Below are 25312 nucleotides of genomic sequence, written 5' to 3'. Positions count from 1 at the left end.
TTCTATGCTAACAATACCCCTACTAGCTTCAAGTCGGTGGTAAAAAAAATATGCATGGTGACCTTTCCCCTTAGCAACGGATCTATCAAGCGCTTTTATCATGCACATCTGATCGGAATCGATGCATGCACAGCGGAGTTTGATCGCGGAAAATATTGGTAGTTGATGTCTGACTGCCCCGATCTAGAAATTTGAAGAAAACGTAGAGTGCAGAACATCAATAGAAAATGACGGAAGAAGAGTCTGAATCGCAAGGACTTGCAACTAATAAGCGTATATTTATAAACCACGTAGACAGCTACTCAGGAAAATCAATTTCTAAGGTAACCTCACCTTGATTAAACGTAAAATGTTAATAATGATAGCCTAAGTTAGACAACTTCAGTGTTACTGTAGACTTGGACGTAGTTAAGGTTAAGTTAGAAAAAAAAACGTAGGCTAGTTTAGTTGTATCCTTTAACTAGGCCACGTAATTTCATCTATGGTTTCATCCGATTCCAACAGAGATAGGAAGAATAGCTGAATTGCAGAATAGGCTTTCCCAGAACCCTTGACTCTCAACAATTATGACTGGAAAGCCATATACTTGATATAGTTATACTAAGGAGTAAGGGCTAGGCTATAGTTAGTAAGCAATGTACTGTAGCATATTGTCGTTCTGAAAAAGCCCTGTATGTGTGAGTTGTGGGGTAGGCTATCCTGCAATTGCTCCAATTTCCAAAAGAATAACTTTGGCAGTATGTCTAAACTAAAGGTTGTGAGTCATGACTCATGTGTTGAACTAAACTATACATAAATGGGTGAAATAATACATGAAACTTGAAAGTGCCTCATATTCATAAAACAAAGTGAATAATTCCATGTTTCTATATGTAGGCCTAGCAATGTAAGCCATTTTCATTAAGGCTCTGCAGATTAAAATTGTGTTTGAAAAATAGGTCAAAATTTGACTTAATGTATTGAAAAAGATACAATTTGAGAAATAACTATCAAACCAGGCAACCACAATATTCATTGGTGCACCTACATATTAACATATGAACAATACAGTGCAACAAATGAGGGAATACGATACATTACAATATGTTGAACATTAACAAACCTTCCTGGTGGGGAAAAGCGGCATGTAATCATCCAATTGGTGTTCAATTGATATGGAAAATTGTGTTTCCTGACAGTTCACTGAATTTGGGACCTACCATACTACTCTGCTTTACAGTAACACATTTACAACAAGTGTGAGACTGACACTGCTCTCTTTATCACTCTTCAGAAATGATTGTCAAGCAAAATTCTATCAAGACATTTTGAAGGCCTTGTATAGATAGTATGTTAAGTTTTTTGTCTATTTTTCTGTGTCAGTTTCTGTCTCATTGCATTGTTGGAGCATCTCTGGACGAAATAGAAGATGAAGAAGATGCAGCATCAGTACGAAGTGATGGAATTCCTCCGAAGGAAGGCACATACAAAATCATTGGTACACTTCAAGATGCAACCAAAGGAAAACCAGATTGGGTTCAAGAAGTAATTGATGTAAGTATGTGTGTATATACATGATGTTTTACCTTTTTAACATTTTCAAAATTGTGGAGTTTTTAACCATTGGTGGGTAGGACCATCAAAGGTAACTTCTCAATCAGAATTTAATAAAGTAGTTTAAACTAGTCTTTCTTCAATACCACTTTTGTCAAACATTTTGCTCATTACTTTTGTTTTAATATGGTTGTATGCAGCAGACAATGTATGTAACCCCCTCAGTAACTTATCTTTCTTTTTGCCACCAGATCAATGTTTTTTTATCTGCTTTTTAAGATCTCATATACATTTTTTAGAGCTGCAAGCAAATTTCTTATTTCTGCATTGTAGATAGCTTATAGCTCTATATCTATATAAAAAAAAAGCAAGGTTTAGAAGCAAGAATTAATTTTTTCTCCTCTCATACAGCTATCTGAAAAAGAAAAAATGTTGGAACATCTGTCTGAATGTGATGTTGTGGTGTATGACATTACAGAAAATGAAGATCAGATTGAAGAAGCCTCCTGGGCAGTCTCAGGTACTAATCTGTTATTTTAAGTGTAACTAATGCTATTTTTTGGTTTATTTCTTTACTTAAATTCATGATAACCAAAGTTCATGTCAGTGAAGTGGTGAAAACAATGCAATATGGACTGCCACTCCATTTACTTGCTAACATGTGGAATCATCTAGTTGGCATATATCTGATAGCATATAGTTCACTCCAGCTGACAATCAGTTGGAAAAAAAATTTCATTATCTTTTAGATCCTTCAAACATTTCAGGTTTATGAATTGGTGGTAGTTTGGTATGAAAAGCCCCTACCTGCATGATATCAGGCTTGTCAGCTTCAAATATTCAAATATGATATCACCGTCATTATTCAGTTGACCATTGCCAATATCACTTTGTACAAAAATTAGTTGAGCTGCTTGCATTATACATAATTATTTTTGCTTTTTCATTTTTTCCCCATTCTTTTTAGGTCTTCATGCCGAGTTAGAACATTTTGAATCTCAAAAGATGTTCATCCTAATTTCGACTGTCATGACTTGGTCAAAGAGTAAACCAGTTGACCCAGTGAGTTATGTGACATCTATGAAATTAAATATTTCCACTTTGGATCCATATATTTTACTTCATTTTATTAGTTTTTAATACCATTGGCAAGTGTGTAAGGGAGAAAATTTAACTAATGACTATCTTACTAGCTTTTGTGCGTTCATTTTTAAAGTGATACTCTGGTGGGCAGATGTAGAATAAAAGAAATTGCAAATTTCCATCGTCATTATTCGTGAAGACCTCATTCAGGTGGCCGGTTTTTATCACTGTTGCAGTGAAGTATTTTGGCAAGGGCAGAGTGAGTACGGTCATCATGGCAATTAAACTAAGATGTCTTAGTTAGATTTCTTCATAATGCATGGTCAATTAAATGTCATTTAATTGGTCAAGCCTTTAATTCATAGTTCATTGATAATTTAACAAACCGTTTAAAGGGAAACTGAGTGCAATGTGCAACATTTCCTAAAGGAAGTAAAAGGTTTAGACATCAAATATAAGTTATCTGAAAACAGAGAACCAAGAACAGGTGCTGTACTTTTCAACTAGCGATGGGTGACATTTTGTCTGCAACCTTAAGTTTGTTGTCATTTATTTTGAATTCTTAAATTCATGATACTCAATTATCCAACATTGTGCAACATGACCTATGGACGGATTCCAATTGTATTTGGTTCCCAGGATGATCCAGAGATACCATTTACTGAAGAGGATTACAGAAGAAGGAAGCCACATAATAATTTTAGAAACCACATCAGTGCAGAAAAGTTGGTCATTAAACTAGGCAAAACCGTGAGTATGATTCTGTATAGAAGTGAACAGTTTTAGTCTTCATGTAGTGAAGATATTGGACAAGACATCATGTTAGAAATGTAGTCAGTCTGCAGTCAACAGATAGTGTCATTGCCTTAGGAACACCTTTCCAATGATTTAACCATTATCATTGTTTCGTCTGATGAGATAAGCTTTTCTCCAGGACAGTTTACTCCTTTCTGACCATATCTGCCACAAACTATGGGTGTATGCAAGGTTACAATTTATATTTGTGGGTTTTGTAGATAAACTTTTGATGATATATGATATTCCATATTTTCAATTATGTATATATATATATCCACAGTGGATATCATGAATATTGGAAGTAATTTATTGGTTGCAGATTTACAGGTGATAACATTTTAATTAAAAAACAATGCTTATTAGATGTGTGATTTGAGCTAAAGAATCACATTCTATAGTTGATAATTGCTGTACTGGTAAAAGTCTCCTCAACAACTTGTTGCATCTGATGTCTCAATGTTTTGGTCAGTAAAAGCTTGAAATTACAAACCTTTTTAGCTCCATCTGCTGACCTCTAGTTCCCCATCCAACATCCCTCCTCCACCCCTCCCAAGAAAGATATAAAATATGACAAAATACAGCATCAATATCTAAATGAAATAGAAAAGCAATGCTTCTGTGTTTGTTAATTAGTTCATCTTTATCTTTATTTGATGCAGAACAAAGCAAAATTTGCAACGTATGTTGTGGCAGCAGGACTGACTTACGGGGCCGGGGAGAACATGTTCCATTATCTCTTCAAGGTTTGTTTTCTCTTGTTCTACATCATTCATGATTACCTCTAGGTCAGTCATATAGTATATATTTACTTCACGTCTTCTAAGGTCTATATCAAAAGTCAGACGAAGAGATGGTTGACATATAACAGGGTTGTCCAACCTTTTGCAGAGGAGGGCCACATGGAATGATTATGATGAAGGAGGGGGCCGCATGAACCCTTCGCTCGATTTTTCAATTTTTTGCCCGAAGCCCAAGGCAACAAAATGTGAGCACTGTGCGCGACTGATTTATTTTCCTTCCTGATAAAACAGTTCAATGAAGTCCAGCCGCCCCCCCCCCCTCCGCTTAGAGAGTGTCACACAAACTGACCTGTATGCAGTTTTGTGGACCCACAAGGTTCGAATGATTGATTGTATAGCTTCAAATTGTTATCAATAAATCTGCTCACTAAAATTTCGCACCGTAGAGCATCTCTGGCGGGCCGGACGCAACCCTGCGGCGGGCCGGACGCAACCCTGCGGCGGGCCGGACTGTGGCCCGCGGGCCGTAGGTTGGACAACCCTGACATATAAGATAAGATAAGATCAACTTTATTAAACCCCACAAAGGGTATAACTGAATGCTCGCATAAAAAATAGTGTCATACAAATACTAATATACTAAAAGTTACAGAAGGGCAAGAACAAATAAACAAAGCAGGACACATATAAAACATTGCACAGTGACAAATTAGCGTTTAAAATTTAAATTATGAAGTTTTATACATTGTGGAATAAAAGAAGAGGTGTGCCTATTTTTGTACCTATATAACTACAGCCAGAGTGCGTAGGACGTCATCTCTGGTTCTCTGCATTTCACTTGATGGGCACTTTTGGTCTACAGGGATGATAAGATGATGATCTGTTGCTGGCTTTGGAAATGCTCAGTTTAAAGGAAGAGTGTTTGGTTTTATGTTTAATAAAGCCATTAATCTGGGCCAAAGTTGTCCACTGATGTCTTAATTGTTGGCTGTTCCCAAAGCGAATGTTTTTTTTTTTTTTCTGTGAGCTAGTTTATTTAAAATTGTTATTAAATACTTAAAGTAAAAAATCTCTCATTTCCCCTACATGTGCCAAATGTTAAAATAAAAAATTTAAATGAGATGCTGTAAATATATATCCAGCTTAGGCCTAATGTTTGGTTCATTGGTATTTTACAAATCTTACAATATTTCTTGTGTTCCTGTTGTCAGGAATAGAAACACAGTCAGTTTTATTTTGGTTTAGAAAAGACTTTCAAATGCTTTTGTTTTGTTTTGCAGACTGCCTGGCATGGAGAAGCTGATGCTCTCAAGTGCTATGGTAATGGCATGAATGTATTACCAACCATCCACATCAAGGATTTAGCAGCGTAAGTTTGTTCTGTCAAATTTGTTCAAAGTTCCCTTACAAAGTGATCCTGTGTTCAAGATAGATACTCTCATATTAGCTTTCTATTTATTGTCAATGGACTGCAGAACTGTAAATTAAGACATTATTGTCTTTAGTTATCGATGATGACATCATGTGGATGGTGGAGCTTTTTAAGGGAAACACATTGAAATTTGCATGCATGGAGATTTTTTATGATTGAATCAGGTGAAGAAAGTGTTAGACCAGTTGCTTTGAGTAATTGGATTGCAGTCAGCAGCATAGACTTTAGGTAGTTTGTGTTTAACGCTTGACTGCAGGGTACGTTCTATACCTCCTGAATACTGTAAACAGTCTATATAATAAGACCATGGGATGTTGCTACATGCAAATAATGGTATTATGACCTGTACAAATTGCACATTATGCTCTATGAGGCATGATGTGACTTTTTCAAGTAGTGAACAGTAACATAACAAGAGTGGCTAGCTCGAACGTACATCTGCAGTGCACAAGGGTCACTTAATTGAAGGGAGTAATTTAGTGTTCATAATTTGTGTAGCAGTTTTGAAGGCTCTGGATATTTTCCCGTATGTAATACTTTGGTCCCTGTGTGCAAAACCTGCTATGCATCTTTGCACTTGCATAGCAAATTTCCTATATTGCATAGAATTTTGTAATGCAATACTAATAATCATTCCCTGAATTGGGTAATCAATGGAACTGCAACGAATATCAAATAAATTAAACCCCACATTTTGAAAGCTATGTTTGATGAGCAAGGCCACAATATATTAACTCAAGCATGCTATTCATCCAAGAGCATATTTGTTAGTTATTACCACATTTATGTTATATTTTTATTTTGTGTGTGAGTGTTTGTGTCGGTTCACTGTGTGGATCTCTCATATATTTTACATACTTTCAGGGTGGTTCAGAATATTGCAGATAGCAGACCCAAGACCAGATACTTGGTGGCTGTAGATGACTCTCAGAACACCTTGGAAGAAATTATAAAGGTATTTTGTGCTGTTTCTTTTGAATGTTTATTTCCACTTACGTAAACAGAAAAACAGGGATGGAACAAGAATCATGCAGAAAGTGGAGGAGAGGTGAAGACACTGGATGCTTTTACAGTCTCAGCTACCCTTTGCAGAAATTAAGAGCTATTTCAGTGACATTTAAAGACAATTTGTTTGTATTTAACCAATAAGAAATAATTTTTACTTCATTGTTAATGACATCGGCAGCATGATAAATATTATTGCCTTTGTAAAGGATGCTTGCATCATCATCAAAGAGGAGGATAAAGCTTTGTAGAACAATTAACAATGTCATTGATATAAATTTTGGAACAGAAGAAGTCCTAATATAGATCCCATTGGGACATTGAAAGTAATACTTCCGGGAAAAGAAGCTGGTTCTTAAATGATAACAATTTGTTTCCACAAGTTAATTGCACTGGAGAGGTAGTTATTGGAAGGAAGGGAGGGGGCAGGGTGGGGCACAATATGGGGCAGGACATAATATGATATTCCATCAGGCTACACTTATGCTAAGATTCATACAAAGTTACAGAAATGCTATAGACACTCCTCATTTGATAATTTGTTTGTTCTGGATCTCATGTCTTTGTTTTTGATAACTTTCTTTGTCCTCCAATAAATAAAATGCCCTGCACCAATACAGTCCCTTGAAGTCTCACCATGAATATGCACGCTGCTTCTGCTGTGTAAGGTACCTGAGAGATCTCCCTCCAGGTGGTAGTGTACATATCTTGTGTTTCCAAGATTTACTGTCAAGGATAGAACTAAGTATGGATATCCCACAGTTTACATTCATGGCATTCGCCTACTTAGGTAATTATGCAAATTATTCATCTGACATGCTCATTGTCTTTGCTCTTGCAGGCCGTCAGTCAGAATCTAGGAAATGGTAAAGTGGATCACATCACCAAAGAAGATGCCCTGCTCAGTAAAAGTTTATCAGTGAGTTTGTTTGTTTGCTTGTTTTTTGGTTTGTTCTTTTAAAGTGATATTTGGGTGGCTGAAGTTGATGACTTGATAATCCTGCATAATGCACATTTGCTGCATCATTTAGGTCAAAACCACAGACACATAGCGATTTTTATGAGGAAGATATAAATTTTTCAAATTAATAGTACTTTGTGAATTCATCTGGTAGCAACAGTCAATGATGCTCATCTAAAAATGCTTTGTTTTTCTGTATAATGTTTTACTCACTTACAGAAATAATATTTCTACAGGAAAGTTGCATTTGATGAAATTCTAAATGTGTAGAAACAGCTAAGCAAGCATTCCAGATAGATCAGATATCAAGGATAAATCAAGAAAAAGATTATAATACAAAAAGTAAAGCTTGAAAGGAACTTTTGTCATTATGAAATCACAGACCACAGATGGTGATTTACTCCAGAGAGGAATCAAGGGTTTAACCAGTTAATATAGCTCTATTCACTCTTCCATATCTTGAGTGAGGGATAAAATATAGAGATGGGGGTTCCAGCTAATGTTATGTAATATATCATTTACATATAAGTGTCATATTGTCTGCTTATAGGAATATCCATTTAAGTCAGTGAGAGATGTCTTCACTTCGTTATTTAAATCCAATCAGGACCTGTTATTTCATTAGAAAAAAACAAAAACAAACCTGTGAATTAGGAATAAAGTTGTAAAAATGATAGAAACAAGAATTTTTACTGTCAGTGTATTGCTGTGGTTTATTCTATGACTTTATGAGCATAATCATACGTGAGTGAGGGAATAAAATAAAAAAAGATAGAATTCAGAGATGAATGAAATAACTGACTCCAACTTCAAACTCATTCACTGTCAATTTCTCTCCTAAAATTTAAGGCCAAGATTTTTAGAATACGTTTCACATCATTTTTAACTTTGTCTGTTCTTTATTTTATTTCAACAGCAACCAGAATTTGACATGTTGCTTGTGAACCTGAGGATGGACGGTGTGTACATCAAAGAGAATATGAACATAAGATGGATCGCTGAGCAGGGTGTTGTGGATAATATTCCAGAGGTGATCAAGGAATACAAGAAAGCTAGAGGACTTTTGGTGAGCATTTGGGATATAACATAGTATTTTGTAGTTAAACCATTTAAAGTTGATTGAATAAATTATTAAGCTTTCTTTGATTCTGTTCCTTACAGAAGCTGTTATTTTCTTACTGTATTTGTTTTGCATAGTGTTTTACCACTGTAGGGGACATACTTGATTATCATAGATTATTTGAAGCTTATGTAACAAAACCAATTATTAAGATGTTTCATTAAATGAAATGAGGCTGGTCTGAAATTTGCAATAGTTATAGGAATAAGTTTAAAAGTTGTTAATATTTTAAGTTGTTTTCACTTTGCTACTTTACTAGAAGTTATTTGCAGAGAGGCTCTTCTCATTCAAGTTAATTCTTAGATAGTGAAGCAGGTTAATTAATTAAATATAAAACACTCTTGTTATAGGGACACGAGTCGTGTATTTTATCTTTATTCTCTTCTTTTATTCGGCTCTTGTAATTACAACTTCAAGGATCTTAATTATCGTAGTATTTTCTGTGTCTTCTTACGCACTTTATGCGGAGTGGTAAAAAACGGTATCAGAACCATCTCGGTTTTTTTTTATCCCTTCAACGTGCACTTGTGTATTTACAACATCACCCAACTAAATGATTTCCCCCTATGGCTATGTCTATTTGAAAACTACATTCCGGCCCCAGTCGCATTAACTAATGCGATAACCCTAATCACTGTTTTCAAAATATGAAAAATGAAATAAATCAGTCAAAAGAATCAAAAGTCTGAAATCTAAAACTAAGAAACTAAGAAAATCGAAAATACACCCTTTCACAGTCACAGTTCCCAAACTACTAAACTAGACTTATGTCGTTTCCCCTTCAAGCAGTAAACACAATTTGACCACTGGCCTGACAAGCGTGGCCGTTTTAGTTTTGATTTTGGCACTTCTAACCAAACCCCCTTTATCCTTATAAGCCTCTATGACCACCCCCATTAGCCATGAGTTCCGAGGTGATTGGTCATCCACTATCATCACGACATCTCCGACCTCAGTACATCTCTCCGGTTGAAGCCACTTCTGCCGTCTCTGGAGGGTTGGTAAGTACTCTTTTGTCCATCTCTTCCAGAAGAGATCAGCCAGATACTGCATCTGTCGCCAACGCCGTCGGGCATAGACATCCTTCTCGTCAAATTTCCCCAGCGGCATATCCACAGGCGCCTTTAACAACAGCAGATGATTGGGTGTTATGACATCAAGATCGTTAGGATTGTCAGATACTTTGGTTAGAGGTCTACTATTAATGATAGCCTCTACTTCACACAGAAAAGTGTGTAACTGTTCATCACTCTGGGTTGTTCTCAGATACTGCTCACTGAGAATTCCACTCAAGACTTTACGAACTGTTCGGATCTGTCTCTCCCAAACACCTCCAAAGTGAGATGCAGCAGGTGGATTAAACTTCCACTTCAGTCCATGATTACTGGCAAATCTGTTAATCTGGTTTTCATCTAATTCTTGCAGAGCACTCTTTAATTCTTTGTTAGCACCAACAAAATTGGTACCATTGTCTGAGTACAGCTCTTGTACATGTCCACGTCTAGCCATGAAACGTCTCAGTGCACCTATACATGAGTTGGTATCAAGTGAATGTGCAACTTCTATGTGAACTGCTCTGCTGGATAGACATGTAAACATCACTCCATATCTTTTCTTCAGTGTTCGCCCCTGTTTGATTTCAAAGGGACCAAAATAGTCTACCCCTGTTCTTGAGAAGACTCCTTCATCTGGACGAAGTCTGTAGGCTGGTAGGTCTGCCATCTTCTGTTTTCCGGTTCTTGCAAGATATTTTCTGCACTGGATACATCGTTTTAACAAGCTTCTTATCATTGAACCAGCATGGATGATCCAATATTTCTGTCTCAATTCTGCAAGGACGTGGTTCCTTCCTTGATGACCCACTAATTGGTGAATGTGTCTTATAATTAGCTTAGACACATGATGATCTTTGGGCAGTATCATCTGATGTTTGGCATTCAATGGAATAGATGCCTTCCGTAGCCTTCCTCCAACTCTCATTATCTCATCGTGTAATTCAGGATCAAGATCAGTAAGTCTGCCCTTTTGTCTGAGACATCTGTTTCCTTTATCAGAAGCCTGTTTAACTGTCCCACATGGATCCTTGATATTCATCTCTGCAGTCTTTGTCTTTTGTAAGACACCAATCTCTTCTGGGAATGACTGCCTTTGTATGAACTTGATAATAGCCTTTTCAGCAGACTCCATCTCATCACTGGTAATTCCTTGAGAACACTGATTTGGATTGTGTCGTTTTATCCTTTGTAGCAAGATGGTCTTGAGACGTAACCACCACGCCACTGATCTCTTCAGTTTGTTCCATTCTGAGTGGTATTCTAGCAGTTTTTCAACTGGATTCTTTTGGTTTTCATCTGTCATTGTTACAGCACTGACACTGACTTCTTTCTCACACTCTCTATCAGAATCAGCATCATTACTGTCGTCTTCACATGGCCAGAAATCTTCTGTCTGATGAAGAAACTCTGGTCCATTTAACCAATCTTCCTTTGTGAGCAAATCATCTGCACTTAACCCACGGGAAGCATGGTCTGCTGGGTTAAGCTTTGATGGGACATATCGCCACTGATGGACATCTGAACCATCATGAATTATCGCAATTCTGTTAGCGACGAAGACGGGATGTCTTGCCTTTTCACTTCTTATGTACTTCAGGACTGTTTGACTGTCAGTCCAAAAGACTGTTTCATCGATATTCACTGTAAGCTCTTGTTTGAGCTGGGCATCTTGTTTCACGGCTGATGTTGCTGCTGTGAGCTCCATCTTCACGATTGTATGTGGTTTCAGTGGTGCAACTCTGGCTTTGCCGGTAAGAAAGGCACAATGGATTTCCTTTCTGTCATTAGTATACCTCATATAAGTTGCAGTACCATAACCTTCTTGACTTGCGTCGGCAAAATAGTGCATCTGGATGTTCACCACTTTACCAAATTCTTTGGGTTTGAGACATCTTGGTATCTTTAACCTCTCTAGAATAGGAAGTTCCTTTAGCCATTTTCCCCACTCATTCCGTTGGTCGTCAGGTATATCGCTGTCCCAGTCTACCTTCAGTCTGCAAAGACTTTGCAATATCTTCTTTGCCTGTAGAAGGAAAGGTGAAGCATAACCAATAGGATCATACACTGCACTCATCACAGACAAGATATTTCTTCTTGTGGCCTTTTCGTTTACTTTTGTGATATTGAACTCAAGTTGATCCCTCTCAACACACCACTGAACTCCCAACGCCCTTTCCTTTGGCAGCTCGTCATTTTCAAGATCAAGCCCTTTCAGTTCTTTGGCTCGGTCATCTTCTGGGATGGACTCCAGCAATCTTTTACTGTTGCTGACCCACTTGACTAGCTTGAATCCACCACTAGCCATGATTTCTTTTAGATCTCTATATATCTGGATTCCTTCTTCATCAGTGGCCACAGACTTTAGAAAGTCATCTACATAGAAGTCGTTGATAACTGACTCGATCACCTTATCTTGAAATCTATGTTGATTATCACTAGCTGTCCTCTTCAAGGCAAAATTGGCACAGCTTGGGGAGGACACTGCCCCGAATAGATGAACTAGCATCCTGTATTCTTTCATACCTCCATCGAAGTTGCCTTCAGGCCACCATAGGTACCTCAGGAGATCACAATCATCCTTTCTTACTCTTACTTGATAGAACATGGCTTCTATATCTGCCATGATGGCCACGTTCTCTTGCCTCCATCTCATCAGAACACCATACAATCGGTTGGTTAGGTCTGGTCCAGATAAGAGTTGTTCGTTGAGGGAAACTCCCTTGTACTGGATGGGACAGTTGAATACCACTCGGATCTTGTCCGGTTTCTTTGGGTGGTAAACTGCATGGTGTGGTATATACCAAACATTTCCATCATTCCGGTCAACATCCTGATCTGGTACTTTCTCTGCATATCCTTTCTTCTCCAGGTTCTCCATAAACTCTGTATATTCTGAAGCCAATTTCTCATTTGTTTTCAACTTCCTTTGTAATCGCAGACCAAACATATCTGCTTGAACTTTGTTATTAGGCATCTTAACAGCTCTATCTCTCAAAGGAAGTACTGTTTCATAATGGCCATGTACTTTGGTTACAGATTCCTCCATCATTGTCATAAACCTCTTGTCTTCAACAGACATGGCAATTTTCTGGTCAGAAAGACGTTCTGTGAAATCCATGTTAATGAAGGACTGGAGTTGTTGCTCCAAATTATCTGTACCATTCTGGACAATACCATTGTCTACTCGGCAAAAGTTGACGTTTACTTCGGGTTGGTCCATCCATTTGCCTTCAAGTCCATACACTAACCACCCAATGGGAGTCTTGATAGCATATGGATCTCCAATCTCGGCGGAGGCAATTTCCAACGGCATTGACACCCCAGGGACATTGCTTCCAATCATTAGGGTGACATGAGGTATGGAGTTGTGACCATCCATACTTGGGAGTTTAATGTGGCTCAAATGATCCCAAGCGTCAATATCATTCTGGGTTGGTGCATCATCCATGGTTGCTGGGATACTGTCTTTGACATAGACAGAGTGGAGGTCTATAAAAGAAGTCCCATTTATGTTTCCTACTTGCAGATCTCCTACAATGACATCAGTGGTCTGGACTTGCTGAAGATTCAAAGTCTTTATCAAGATCTTCGTTCTTCGGGTGTTCACCTTTAAACTGTCTTTCAAGAACTCATCAACAAAGACAGCACCACAACCATTATCAACAAAGGCATATGTGGCAATACATCTGTCACTGGTCTTTGGTTTGATCAAAACTGGAGTAATAGCCATAAGAGTACCAGTGACCTTCTTGTTTTTGTTTCCTTGGGGTCTTACGTTTTGTACACCAGCACAACCAGTAGTGACCGTTTGAGTCACCCTTTCATCTGATGATTTCTTTTCTCTGGCAGGATCATGAAGGATGGTCGGATGGGATTTGCTGCATTTCTCACATTTTGCCCACTCTGGATTTGGACAATTTCTCTTTAGATGACCAGGATTTAGACAACCAAAACAAAGCCCTTTCTTCATACACACATCTGATTTAGCCTGTAGGTCAAGTGAACCAAACTTCCTGCAATCAAGTAGGGTATGATAAGTGTTAGGTCCACAATACAAACATGGTGATATTTTGGCCTTGTTTTCCATCTTCTCATTTTTTCCCTTGAAAGCTTTATCATCCTCATTTGTTTTCACAGTAGCTGCAAAAGCCCTCTTGCTTGTCACCACCTTTGAATATTTCTGTGGGGTCTTCCAATCTTTCATTTTGTTTTGATATCCAAGACCTGCAATCCTAGGATCATTTTCATTTCTCGAATGTTGTCCAACAAACTGTTCAAAATCTTGTAAGGTTGGTGACCTCATCTCTACATCCCTAAATCGACCCATTTGGTTAATCCATTGTTGTTGCAAGGCTGTTGGCAATTTCTGTGCAAGTATTCTGAGGAACTCATAACCATTCATACTATCCATTTCTGGGTTACCCTGCTGTACATTGCAACAATTGATAAGAAATATGGCATATTTTCTTAAGGCAATCTTATCTCCCACTGCAATATGATCCCAGCTCTCTGCCTTAGATTTGTACGCTGCCGCCAAAACCTGGGGTTGACCAAAATTTCTCTGTAACAACCATTTTGCCCTTTCATATCCACTTGCTGGGGGCTCTATGGCTGTGCATTCCTTAATTAGATCATGTGCTTCCCCTTCGGTGAACCTTAATAACAACTCTAATCTCCGGGCTGGGTTTTGGGTTTTATCCTCCACCACATGCTGAAAGTTTCTTATGAACGGTGTAAATGACAAGAGGTCACTCCCGTCAAATGGATCCAGTCGTGGCGAAGGGAGGGCAGATTCCCTTTGATGGTCAACAATTTTATTCAAAAGGGTAGCCATTGAAATACCAGTGTTGACAGTGTCATCTGGTTTGGTAGTTATATCTGGAAGTGGTTGGCCATAACAAACTCCTGCATATGTTGGTTTTGTTTGATTATACTGTGCATGTTCATTACCATTATTTGGTGATAAGTATTTTCCACTGTCATTAGGTTTGTCAGGCACAGTGATGTTCTGTCGGGATACAAATTTCTTTGCATTGGGGTTTATTCTAGTATTTTCCCCTTCACTATGTTTCTTTGCTTCATCATCAGACTTTGGTAAGTATTGAAATGATTTTAACTCAATGCTCTTCACAACCTCTTTGGTAAGTTTGGCAGACACATCACTTTCTGGCCTTTCGTGCAATTGAAGTAGCCTTGACATAGCTTTGGCTGCTTCCAGTTCTGCCATCATATCAATTTCTTGTTGTTCAGTCTCAAGCTGTAACTTCTTTTCTTCCATTTGTTTTCTTTGTTTAACCCTTTCTGCCTTCTCCTGGGCATGTCGGATTTCATCTTGTGCTTCTTGCAATTCATACTCCACTTGTAGGTTACGTTTTCTCTCTTCTAGTTTCTTTGTTTCCTTCAATGCAGCTGCACGAGCAGCAATCTCTATTTCCTTCTGCTTTGTCCTATATAACAACACTGAAACAGTTGTTTTCACTGACACTTCACTATCAGTATGCCCCTTTAATTTATCTGGATTATTGACAATATTGACTAACGACACACTATCTTCAGGGTTTATGGAATCCATGATACTAGTTTCTCCGGCCCCAATGTCGGGCAATGTGGCTTGTTCCTTTCCCGAATTATCGGCCATATTGTACTCTTTATTCAGGCCATATACCACAGAGTTCCATGTATCACGCAACGGGCCTACAATAAAACACGCTGTTTACAACTGACCTATAAACGTTACACTAACGCGATGTTGCACACAGTGTTTACGTTCACCGTAGATTAGTTTCACGAAAGACGATAAGGCCTATAATCACATAGCGAACAGTACGTAGTAAGCTACATATAATCTACTTACAGTAATCACGTTTCTAGTGCAGAGTTCGATGATCTTTTATTCACTGTTCTGGCGTTTTTTACGAATGTTATAGGGACACGAGTCGTGTATTTTATCTTTATTCTCTTCTTTTATTCGGCTCTTGTAATTACAACTTCAAGGATCTTAATTATCGTAGTATTTTCTGTGTCTTCTTACGCACTTTATGCGGAGTGGTAAAAAACGGTATCAGAACCATCTCGGTTTTTTTTTTATCCCTTCAACGTGCACTTGTGTATTTACAACATCACCCAACTAAATGATTTCCCCCTATGGCTATGTCTATTTGAAAACTACAACTCTGATGAAGACAGTAACATAATAGTCCAAAGTTTGACCACAGCTGTGCATTTTTGTCTTTCAAGCCAATCTGCATGGAGGAAGAGAAAATGAATGAAATTACAAATTTTATCGTGACGTTTAGTTGTTTTCTCTTCAAGAAAATAAAAATTGTGATAAAAAGGCTATAGTGGTCAGATAGAGATTTGCTTGTTTGTCTCAAGTCATCTGAGAGAAACTTAATATCTCAAACTTCAAACGTGATCAGTCTTCGGATAACAATGTTTGGTCAGAAATATATTCCCTCATTCAAACTTTATTATAACATAACAAATATAGCATAATAACTTTGAAAACAGCTGGTACAAGATATATCAAAGCACTGTTGCTTGAAACAGCAGATGTAATCCCACCCTGATTTCTACACTGTAGGCAAACATCTACCTATAGAAAGCACAATAAAGTAATATTTGTTTTCATGTACATCACATGTCACTGCTTTAATCTATATATTTTTTCTTCCCTCTTTTGACTGTATCTTCATCTTTCTTTTACAAATCAGCCTATGAGAGCTTGTGTTCTTGGTCCACCAGCATCAGGGAAGTCCTCCATTGTTGCTGCTCTTTGCAAGCACTATAAATTACATCACATCAAGATCAAAGATGTGATCGATGAAGCTATCGCAAATCTGGTAAGTTTAGAAGCTTGATACTCCTCTGTCGGTAATTTAACAAGTGACCAGTCATTTCTATAGCTGTTGTTTATTCAGAAACTGAAATAAAAGTTTAAAAGCAGTCAATGATAGTTGTTTCTGCAAGGTGTTGGTGATGTTACAGGGACCAAAGCTTGAGAAGTGTCACAGAACGTTGTATTTGTTGTAATGCTTGCTTCCTTTCAGGGGGTAGGGAGAGAGGGACTCTTTATTTGTATTTTTTCTTGTAGTTGTTTATCTATTAATTATTAAACTTAGCTAATTCAGTTCAATTTCACAATTGTTTTTTTAACCGTTAAAGCTAATTTGTGATTTTAGGTGATTCCATTTTATATTATCACCTGTTTTTTGCTCCTTTCTGTACATAGCTATGTGTAAAACTTTACAAAGAAAAATGTAATCATACCTGGAATAAACAATTAAAAACATTGTTTTTGAGAACAAAAACGTTTGTGATGAGGAGACAAAACAGGGTCATTTGTCAAATGTTTCTTCCTACAGGAGAAGAGTGCCGCACGAGCAGATGCAGATGAGAATGAAGACGATGATGGGAAAGCTCAGGAAGATCAAGAACTCTTAGATTCTATCAATGAAAGCAAAGAATCAAACAATGGTAAAAGCATTAAAGAAGACCACCTTGGTCCGGTTGCTATTGTAAGAACCCCTCCTCCTGTGTAAAGGAACCCTTATTCTCTGTAAAAGAACCCATTCTGCTCTGTCAAAGAAACCCCTGCTCCTCTGTAAAAGAACCCCTCCTCCTCTGTAAAAGTGAATGGAATCAATAGTAACCATTGAAGACAACATTGGTTGGGTTGCTTATTGTAAGAACCCCTTCTCCTCCATAAAAGAACCCCTCTGTTAAAGAACCCCTCCTCCTCCTCTGTAAAAGTTAATGGAATCTATAGTAATCATTGAAGACCACATTGGTCATGTTGCTATCGTAAGTGCCATTCCTCCTCTTTAAAACTTTCTCTCTGGTCATGTTGTGTCGACAACTCCTAATATATACAATACTAAGATCTGAAATAGTGTATACTAGATAAGTTTGAAAATGGGAGCAAATGACATCAAATAAGTTGGTGTGATCCTTGTGGCCAATGTAGATGTGGTAGCAGAAATTTGTCACAACCAAATCTAAGCAACTGCTTTTGATATGGCTTGTGTATTATGCTTCATTTAAGGTGAGACAGAACCACTGAGGACGACTGAATGAACGTAGTAATGTAAATTTGAATTTTGATAATATGATGACTACGACTGTCGACCACATATTCCAATGTGGTTGTAATCCAAATACATAAGTGACACAGTAATTACTAGCATATGTGGATTGTATAGTACATGTTTGATTGTGATAAGCATGTGTGTTCTTAAACACTTCTGTTATACATTTTAATAGACCACAGTCCAGTATAAATGAAACAAGATAAATAAAAAAGGGGGTAAAAAAACTTTATATATAGAAAATGAAAAACAAAAATGTTTGACCGAATTATTATATTTGTTCTTTTTTTTTTCCCCCCCAAAGGGAGGATTGAAAACCAATATATCATCCGCTTCTACCGTGACAAACTGCACTCTATGCCTTGTCAGAACCAAGGATTCATTCTGGATGGATATCCAAAGACCTTGGAACAAGCCAAGGAATTGTTTGCTGGTAGGTCTTATCTTTAAGAATTCAAATTGGATACAGACTGGTTCATTGAAATTAATGAGTCGGCATGGAGTTAAAATAAGCAGGTGCCAGGCGATTTTTATCTACCATTCTCTCCCAATACCCGACAGGGATCAATTAAGTTGGTCGCATGTCGCTCGATCTGTTGAGCAAAGATACGTAGTTAAAAACACCAATCCATTTGCTGTATTATTGATAAACGGTTTGTTATGTTACATATAATAACCTCAATCAACCTGTTCCCATCAGTGTGAATCCACACGTCAGTTGATCTAGCTCTGTAATCAGCCAATCACTTCAAATCCTCGATATAGTCAACTCATTCATGTAGATCAGTTCTCCTGTGTAAATTTGGTATTTACATCAAGATCTCGTTAAAGCTTAATTTATAATTAATCTGTTTAAGATGATGTAATATGAAAATTTACTTCATTCATTTTTCCCTTTCTGACCATTCTTTCCTTAAATTGCTACCCGCATTATGAGAACATACCTTGTTTTTTTATTCATTTCTTATACCTGACAATAACATCTATGTTGTTTTTTACATACTTAGCCGATGACGAAGAGGAACAGGAGGAGAATAGTAAAATTCCTGTTTACGATAAGGGAACAATGCCCGAGGTGGTCCTCTCGTTAGAAGCTCCAGATGATTTCTTAAAACAGAGGGTCATGAACCTGCCCGAGCAAGTGGTGGCCGGCACTCACAACACTGAAGCAGGCCTGACCAGACGCCTGGCTGACTTTAGAAGCCTTAACGAAGAGGATAACACTGTACTGAATTACTTTGACGAGCTTGAGATCCACCCTCAACATATCGGTGAGATTTTTGGAATTGATTGACTAGAAGATGCATGATGATATTCATCTCAAATTTCCTGGAGATATATAGAAAGGCCCAAATTGAATTAATTTGTTTGTGTATCTAAGTCTATTTGCAATTAATTATTTATCCTTACCGACTTTGACTTGAAGTGTGACAGCACAGTCAGAGAGACACTGAATATAGGGGGGTATTTCCAGAACTTCTGTAATTAATTAGTCCTCTGATGGAAGATAAGACTTTATAGAAGGCAAGAGTAGATGTAAAGAGCTCAGGGTGCAACATTAGACTGACTGTATTGAAAACAAAACAGGTGACGTAATAACGTATTTTAAATAAGAATTGAAGCAATGCCAAAGAGTCCTATTCACCACACTAAATCATATAAAATAGTTAGGAACCAGAAATTGACTGTACCAAAATAGCATGTGCAAAAGTGAGTGTACAATTGTATATTAGATTATTCTGTATGCAAGTGTTATAGTGAAACAATTACATGTCATGCAGCCATCCACTACTGGGGGAAGGTTTGACCATTTCAGAAAAAATTCTTAGCTCTTTTCAGGCCAGGCCATTTAACTTTGAAGGTGTTTTTTTGTTGTTCCAGCTTGTTCACCAAGTGTTGCATCTTTTTTCATCATACACATATTCTTCCTAATTCTTAAATACTTCCTTTGTACCTATTGATAGATCTGTGCATATTACCTATAAATTTTATCCAATTTTGTCTATCAAAATCTGTCAGATATTACCAAGGAGACAGAAGAAAAGAATACAAACATCGCAGAACAGATCATCAAGATCATGGGAGAACCGAGGAACTATGGACCCACCCCAGAGGAACTGGCAGAGGCGGAGAGAACCGAGACGGAGAAGAGATTGAAGAAGGAGGAAGAGGAGAAAGAGGAAAGAGAGAGGAAAGAAGAAGCAGAAGCTAAGATGCGAGAAGAACGAGAGAAAGAATGGGTGGGTGTCTAAAATAACAGTAACCATGAAAGAATGGGTGGGTGTCTGAAATAACAGTAATGATGAAAGAATGGGTGAGTGTCTGAAATAACAGTAACGATGAAAGAATGGGTGGGTGTCTGAAAAAAACAGTAACGATGAAGATTGGGTGGCTGTCTGAAATAACAGTAAGGATGAAAGAATGGGTTGGTGTCTGAAATAACAGTAACGATGAAAGAATGGGTGAGTGTCTGAAATAACAGTAACCATGAAAGAATGGGTGGGTGTCTAAAATAGCAGTAACGGTGAAAGAATGGGTAGGTGTCTGAAATAACAGTAAGGATGAAAGAATGGGTGAGTGTCTGAAATAGCAGTAATGATGAAAGAATGGGTGAGTGTCTGAAATAACAGTAATGATGAAAGAATGGGTGAGTGTCTGAAATAGCATTAACGATGAAAGATTTGGTGGGTGTCTCAAATAGCAGTAATGATGAAAGAATTGGTGGGTGTCTAAAATAACAGTAACCATGAAAGAATGGGTGGGTGTCTAAAATTACAGTAACCATGAAAGAATGGGTGGGTGTCTGAAATAACAGTAACGATGAAAGAATGGGTGGGTGTCCGAAATAACAGTAACGATGAAGAAAGGGTGGGTGTCTGAACTAGCAGTAACGATGAAAGAATGGGTGAGTGTCTGAAGTAACAGTAACCATGAAAGAATGGGTGGGTGTCTGAACTAGCAGTAACGATGAAAGAATGGGTGGGTGTCTGAAATAACAGTAAGGATGAAAGAATGGGTGGGTGTCTGAACTAGCAGTAACGATGAAAGAATGGGTGAGTGTCTGAAATAACAGTAACCATGAAAGAATGGGTGGGTGTCTGAACTAGCAGTAACGATGAAAGAATGGGTGAGGGTCTGAAATAACAGTAACCATGAAAGAATGTGTGGGTGGCTGAAAAAACAGTAACGATGAAAGAATGGGTGGGTGTCTGAAATAACAGTAATGATGAAAGAATGGGTGGGTGTCTGAAATAACAGTAACGATGAAAGAATGGGTGGGTGTCTGAAATAACAGTAACGATGAAAGAATGGGTGGGTGTCTGAAATAACAGTAACGATGAAAGAATGGGTGGGTGTCTGAAATAACAGTAACGATGAAAGAATGGGTGGGTGTCTGAAATAACAGTAACGATGAAAGAATGGGTGGGTGTCTGAAATAACAGTAACGATGAAAGAATGGGTGGGTGTCTGAAATAACAGTAACGATTAAAGAATGGGTGGGTGGGTGTCTGAACTAGCAGTAACGATGAAAGAATGGGTGAGGGTCTGAAATAACAGTAACCATGAAAGAATGTGTGGGTGGCTGAAAAAACAGTAACGATGAAAGAATGGGTGGGTGTCTGAAATAACAGTAAGGATGAAAGAATGGGTGGGTGTCTGAACTAGCAGTAACGATGAAAGAATGGGTGAGTGTCTGAAATAACAGTAACCATGAAAGAATGGGTGGGTGTCTGAACTAGCAGTAACGATGAAAGAATGGGTGAGGGTCTGAAATAACAGTAACCATGAAAGAATGTGTGGGTGGCTGAAAAAACAGTAACGATGAAAGAATGGGTGGGTGTCTGAAATAACAGTAATGATGAAAGAATGGGTGGGTGTCTGAAATAACAGTAACGATGAAAGAATGGGTGGGTGTCTGAAATAACAGTAACGATGAAAGAATGGGTGGGTGTCTGAAATAACAGTAACGATGAAAGAATGGGTGGGTGTCTGAAATAACAGTAACGATGAAAGAATGGGTGGGTGTCTGAAATAACAGTAACGATGAAAGAATGGGTGGGTGTCTGAAATAACAGTAACGATGAAAGAATGGGTGGGTGTCTGAAATAACAGTAACGATTAAAGAATGGGTGGGTGGGTGTCTGAACTAGCAGTAACGATGAAAGAATGGGTGAGGGTCTGAAATAACAGTAACCATGAAAGAATGTGTGGGTGGCTGAAAAAACAGTAACGATGAAAGAATGGGTGGGTGTCTGAAATAACAGTAATGATGAAAGAATGGGTGGGTGTCTGAAATAACAGTAACGATGAAAGAATGGGTGGGTGTCTGAAATAACAGTAACGATGAAAGAATGGGTGGGTGTCTGAAATAACAGTAACGATGAAAGAATGGGTGGGTGTCTGAAATAACAGTAACGATTAAAGAATGGGTGGGTGGGTGTCTGAAATAGCAGTAACGATGAAAGAATGGGTGGGTGTCTGAAATAACAGTCACGATGAAAGAATGGGTGGGTGTCTGAAATAACTGTAACGATGAAGTTTGATGGCAGATGTTACACTAACATGACAAATTAAGTCAAGAAAAATCATTGGAAATGTTTCAGTTCAAACATGAAATGCAATGATTTCACTCTAGTCTGTTTAAACGTAAGGAAAGAAAATTTAACACAGGTTGTTGTCATAAATCTTATCAAAACTGAAGCAAAACTACAGTGGTAGCCTGAACTGGAGCCATGGATCTGCTAATGGTTGTAAAGGGCTTCTAGCAAAGAAAGAAACTTTAAAGGGAGCTTTAACTGTTGTGTCTGAACAAATATGAATTTGGCTAAAATATTTTTGTAGGGTATTTTGATATGCTATCTGCATATCTCGAAGGTTTCTTGAGTGTTATCAAGTGGCACAGATGTTAAGTAAGAGATCAGCTAATATGAACATTTGTCAGTTGATAAAATCGGAAATTTTGTTTGCTCATTGTAGGAAAACAGACTAGATGAAGTGAAGAGGCAAGAGCTTGAACTTTTGGAAAATCAAGCAATCCCTTTAAGAAATTATCTTATGAAACATGTCATGCCAACCCTGACCCAAGGTCTGATAGAGTGCTGTAAAGTCAGACCAGATGATGCTATTGATTACATGGTCAGTGAATAAACCCAATGGGTTTACTTCTTTTTTTTTCTTCTTTTCTCTTTTTATACTATATACATATATTGTAGAATAGCCAATATGTAGCTGGGTTGGTTAAATTTGGTGTTTTTGTCACTTCCAAAGGGAGATACCAACATGCTATCCATGGAGGATAGCAATAATGAAATCTCTTTTGAATTTAAAAATGAATAAAACAGCATATTGTGGTTGGTCATGTGGTTTGGATCAAATTGACAAAATTTGTGTTCACTTAGAGACCCTGCTACCTTTATCACCCGTAGATACATACAATGCAGGCAAATTTGTCACCGAGAAAATTGAGTCTTTCTTAGTTGTCAAATTATCTGTGAAATGTATTCCTTATCATGTCCCCCCACCATCACCACCCCCCCCCCCTTTTCTGTAATAGTAAAATGTCAATACATTTGTAAATTTTGCCATTCTGTGATAGATTTAATGTTTTATTACCTTTTACATATTTTTATTTACTTTGTTTACCAAATTAAAATAGACAAACAAAATGCATTATTTGATGACTGAATTATAAACAGTTGATGCGAATTAAACGTTTAAATTCCCATTTTCATGTACTACAATAAATATTACTGTGATAATTCAGTGTTTAAAAATCTGCATCAAATAATCTAACCAATGTCCTTTTTCCGATTTACTCACAGGCCGAGTATCTGTTCCGTAACAATCCGCAGGTTGACTGAATAAAGATGAAAGCGCCAGCCTTTGTACACACATTGTTATGAATAATAACCACAGGATATGAGACTTCCCATATATGAACATAGCTGATACATTTGAAGCTATCCAATAAAAGTGAATTTATACTGAATTTACTAAAAGTGTTTTATACTTGAATTCATTCATTGTTGTATGGTTTTTCTTCATTTACATAAGTAACCTCAAGAGAATCCTTCATAATTCTATTCAGTGACAGAACACAAGCTGTGCAGTTTGATAACTTCTGCATTTTCAGGAAACATTTATTTCCAAAATAGTCTCAAATTTTCACCAGTAATCACTATCGGTTGACAGGCATTTGTTACAACCGATGTGAATTGTAATAGAGAGATTATGATCTTTGGTAGAGTATATTACAATCCCTAAATATTCCTGTGCTTCATAATCCAAGAAAGTGTTTTTTTATTGTAGTATTTTATCTCTTAAATTACAAAATTAAATTACATAATTAACCTCATGAGAATTTCCTTGTATTTTCACTGACAAAACACACATTGTGAAGTTTGATGACACCCTCAGTGTGTTCAGTTCATGATTCAATATTTAGTTATTGATTAATAATGAACAAGGAAGATGTAAGAATTTTTCTTTCTTATCATGCTCTTTGCCCTACTGTAAATATTCCTCTCTAGCGAGTGTGTCTCTACTATGTGTCTCTACTGTGCGAATAATATATATAACTGACCATTAAACTCTGCACCCTTGAATGTAATAAAATACTAGTAGCAGAAAAATGTAATGCTTATAGTTTCTATCCTGTAAAGAATTTATAGAAGTTTTGAAAGATTTAAATCAATAGCTTTCACCTTGATTCATTTGTTATATATTTCCAACGTTTCTTTGTTGTTGCCCCTACTGAATGAAGACAAATATGTATCATAACTCATTAATAAAAATGAAAAGACCACATTGTATATTAAGTAATTTTAATCTTTATTTGTATTCATTTTTAAAAGAATAAATAATTAAATAATAAAGACAGAATGTAATGCCCAATAAAACATGCTTACACCCAGAAACTTAAAACTAGAAAGGCACTGTAAGAAGCAGATTACACTTTCAGAGATGAAGTGAAAGGTTGTTTCCAACCTATGCAAGCAGTTTGTAAATATTAGGAAGTATATTTTAAAAAAAAGTCCATACAGTATAATTCTATACACATTAGCAACTTTGAGCTTGATAGCAGCATTTACCAAAAAGATTGCAGATGAGTTAAAACCGAAATGATTTATAAATGAAGCTTGCTACCAAGAGTAGTTAGTTACTGAAAAAAACAAAACAGGACAAAAATTAGGGAAAGGTATTGGATAAAGAAAAGAGCATTTGTTCCAAAATGGAGATTTTACCATGTGTTTCATAGCCACTGACACATAGTCACAGTAGTGAGGGTACCCATTAGAGAAGTGGTGTCAGCTGCAGATGCAAGGGGTAACCCTCCCCCCCCCCTGCACTTTTCCAAATCCACACAAAAAGTTCAAAGTAAACATTAAACACAACCTTGCATGCAGACATATTGAAAGACCTAGCTAAATATGCCTCAAAATGTTCCATTTCACATCTAAAATTGCTGGTACCTTACCATATTCCACAAGATTAGGTA

The 25312-nt window shown here is 37.3% G+C and overlaps 1 protein-coding gene across 1 annotated transcript; it reads left to right on the top strand.

The window, feature by feature from the left end:
• The first annotated feature begins 144 nt into the window (after positions 1–144).
• Positions 145–24626, top strand: LOC139971691 (adenylate kinase 7-like). The gene is made up of 17 exons (XM_071978385.1): positions 145–323; positions 1363–1533; positions 1945–2053; positions 2501–2595; positions 3256–3366; positions 4074–4157; positions 5435–5523; positions 6451–6541; positions 7433–7510; positions 8469–8618; positions 16441–16569; positions 17092–17203; positions 18119–18247; positions 18822–19085; positions 19834–20054; positions 22792–22950; positions 23637–24626. Exons 1-17 carry the CDS (start codon positions 228–230, stop codon positions 23673–23675), a joined length of 2127 nt encoding a protein of 708 aa, XP_071834486.1. The 5' UTR covers positions 145–227; the 3' UTR covers positions 23676–24626.
• Positions 24627–25312: the final 686 nt, after the last annotated feature.

This window comes from Apostichopus japonicus, chromosome 8 (genome assembly GCF_037975245.1).
Source record: "Apostichopus japonicus isolate 1M-3 chromosome 8, ASM3797524v1, whole genome shotgun sequence".
NCBI classification, from domain to species: Eukaryota; Metazoa; Echinodermata; class Holothuroidea; order Aspidochirotida; family Stichopodidae; genus Apostichopus; species Apostichopus japonicus.
This window is presented reverse-complemented; position numbering and strand designations above follow the sequence as displayed.

What these genes read in the sequence shown, in the direction of transcription:
- LOC139971691 (XM_071978385.1), top strand. Translation starts at nt 228, where the DNA reads ATGACGGAAGAAGAGTCTGAATCGCAAGGACTTGCAACTAATAAGCGT. An exon ending in TGCTCAGTAAAAGTTTATCA is followed by an intron (nt 7,511 to 8,468) that starts GTGAGTTTGTTT and finishes TTATTTCAACAG; the next exon opens with CAACCAGAATTTGACATGTT. An exon ending in AAGAACGAGAGAAAGAATGG is followed by an intron (nt 20,055 to 22,791) that starts GTGGGTGTCTAA and finishes TGCTCATTGTAG; the next exon opens with GAAAACAGACTAGATGAAGT.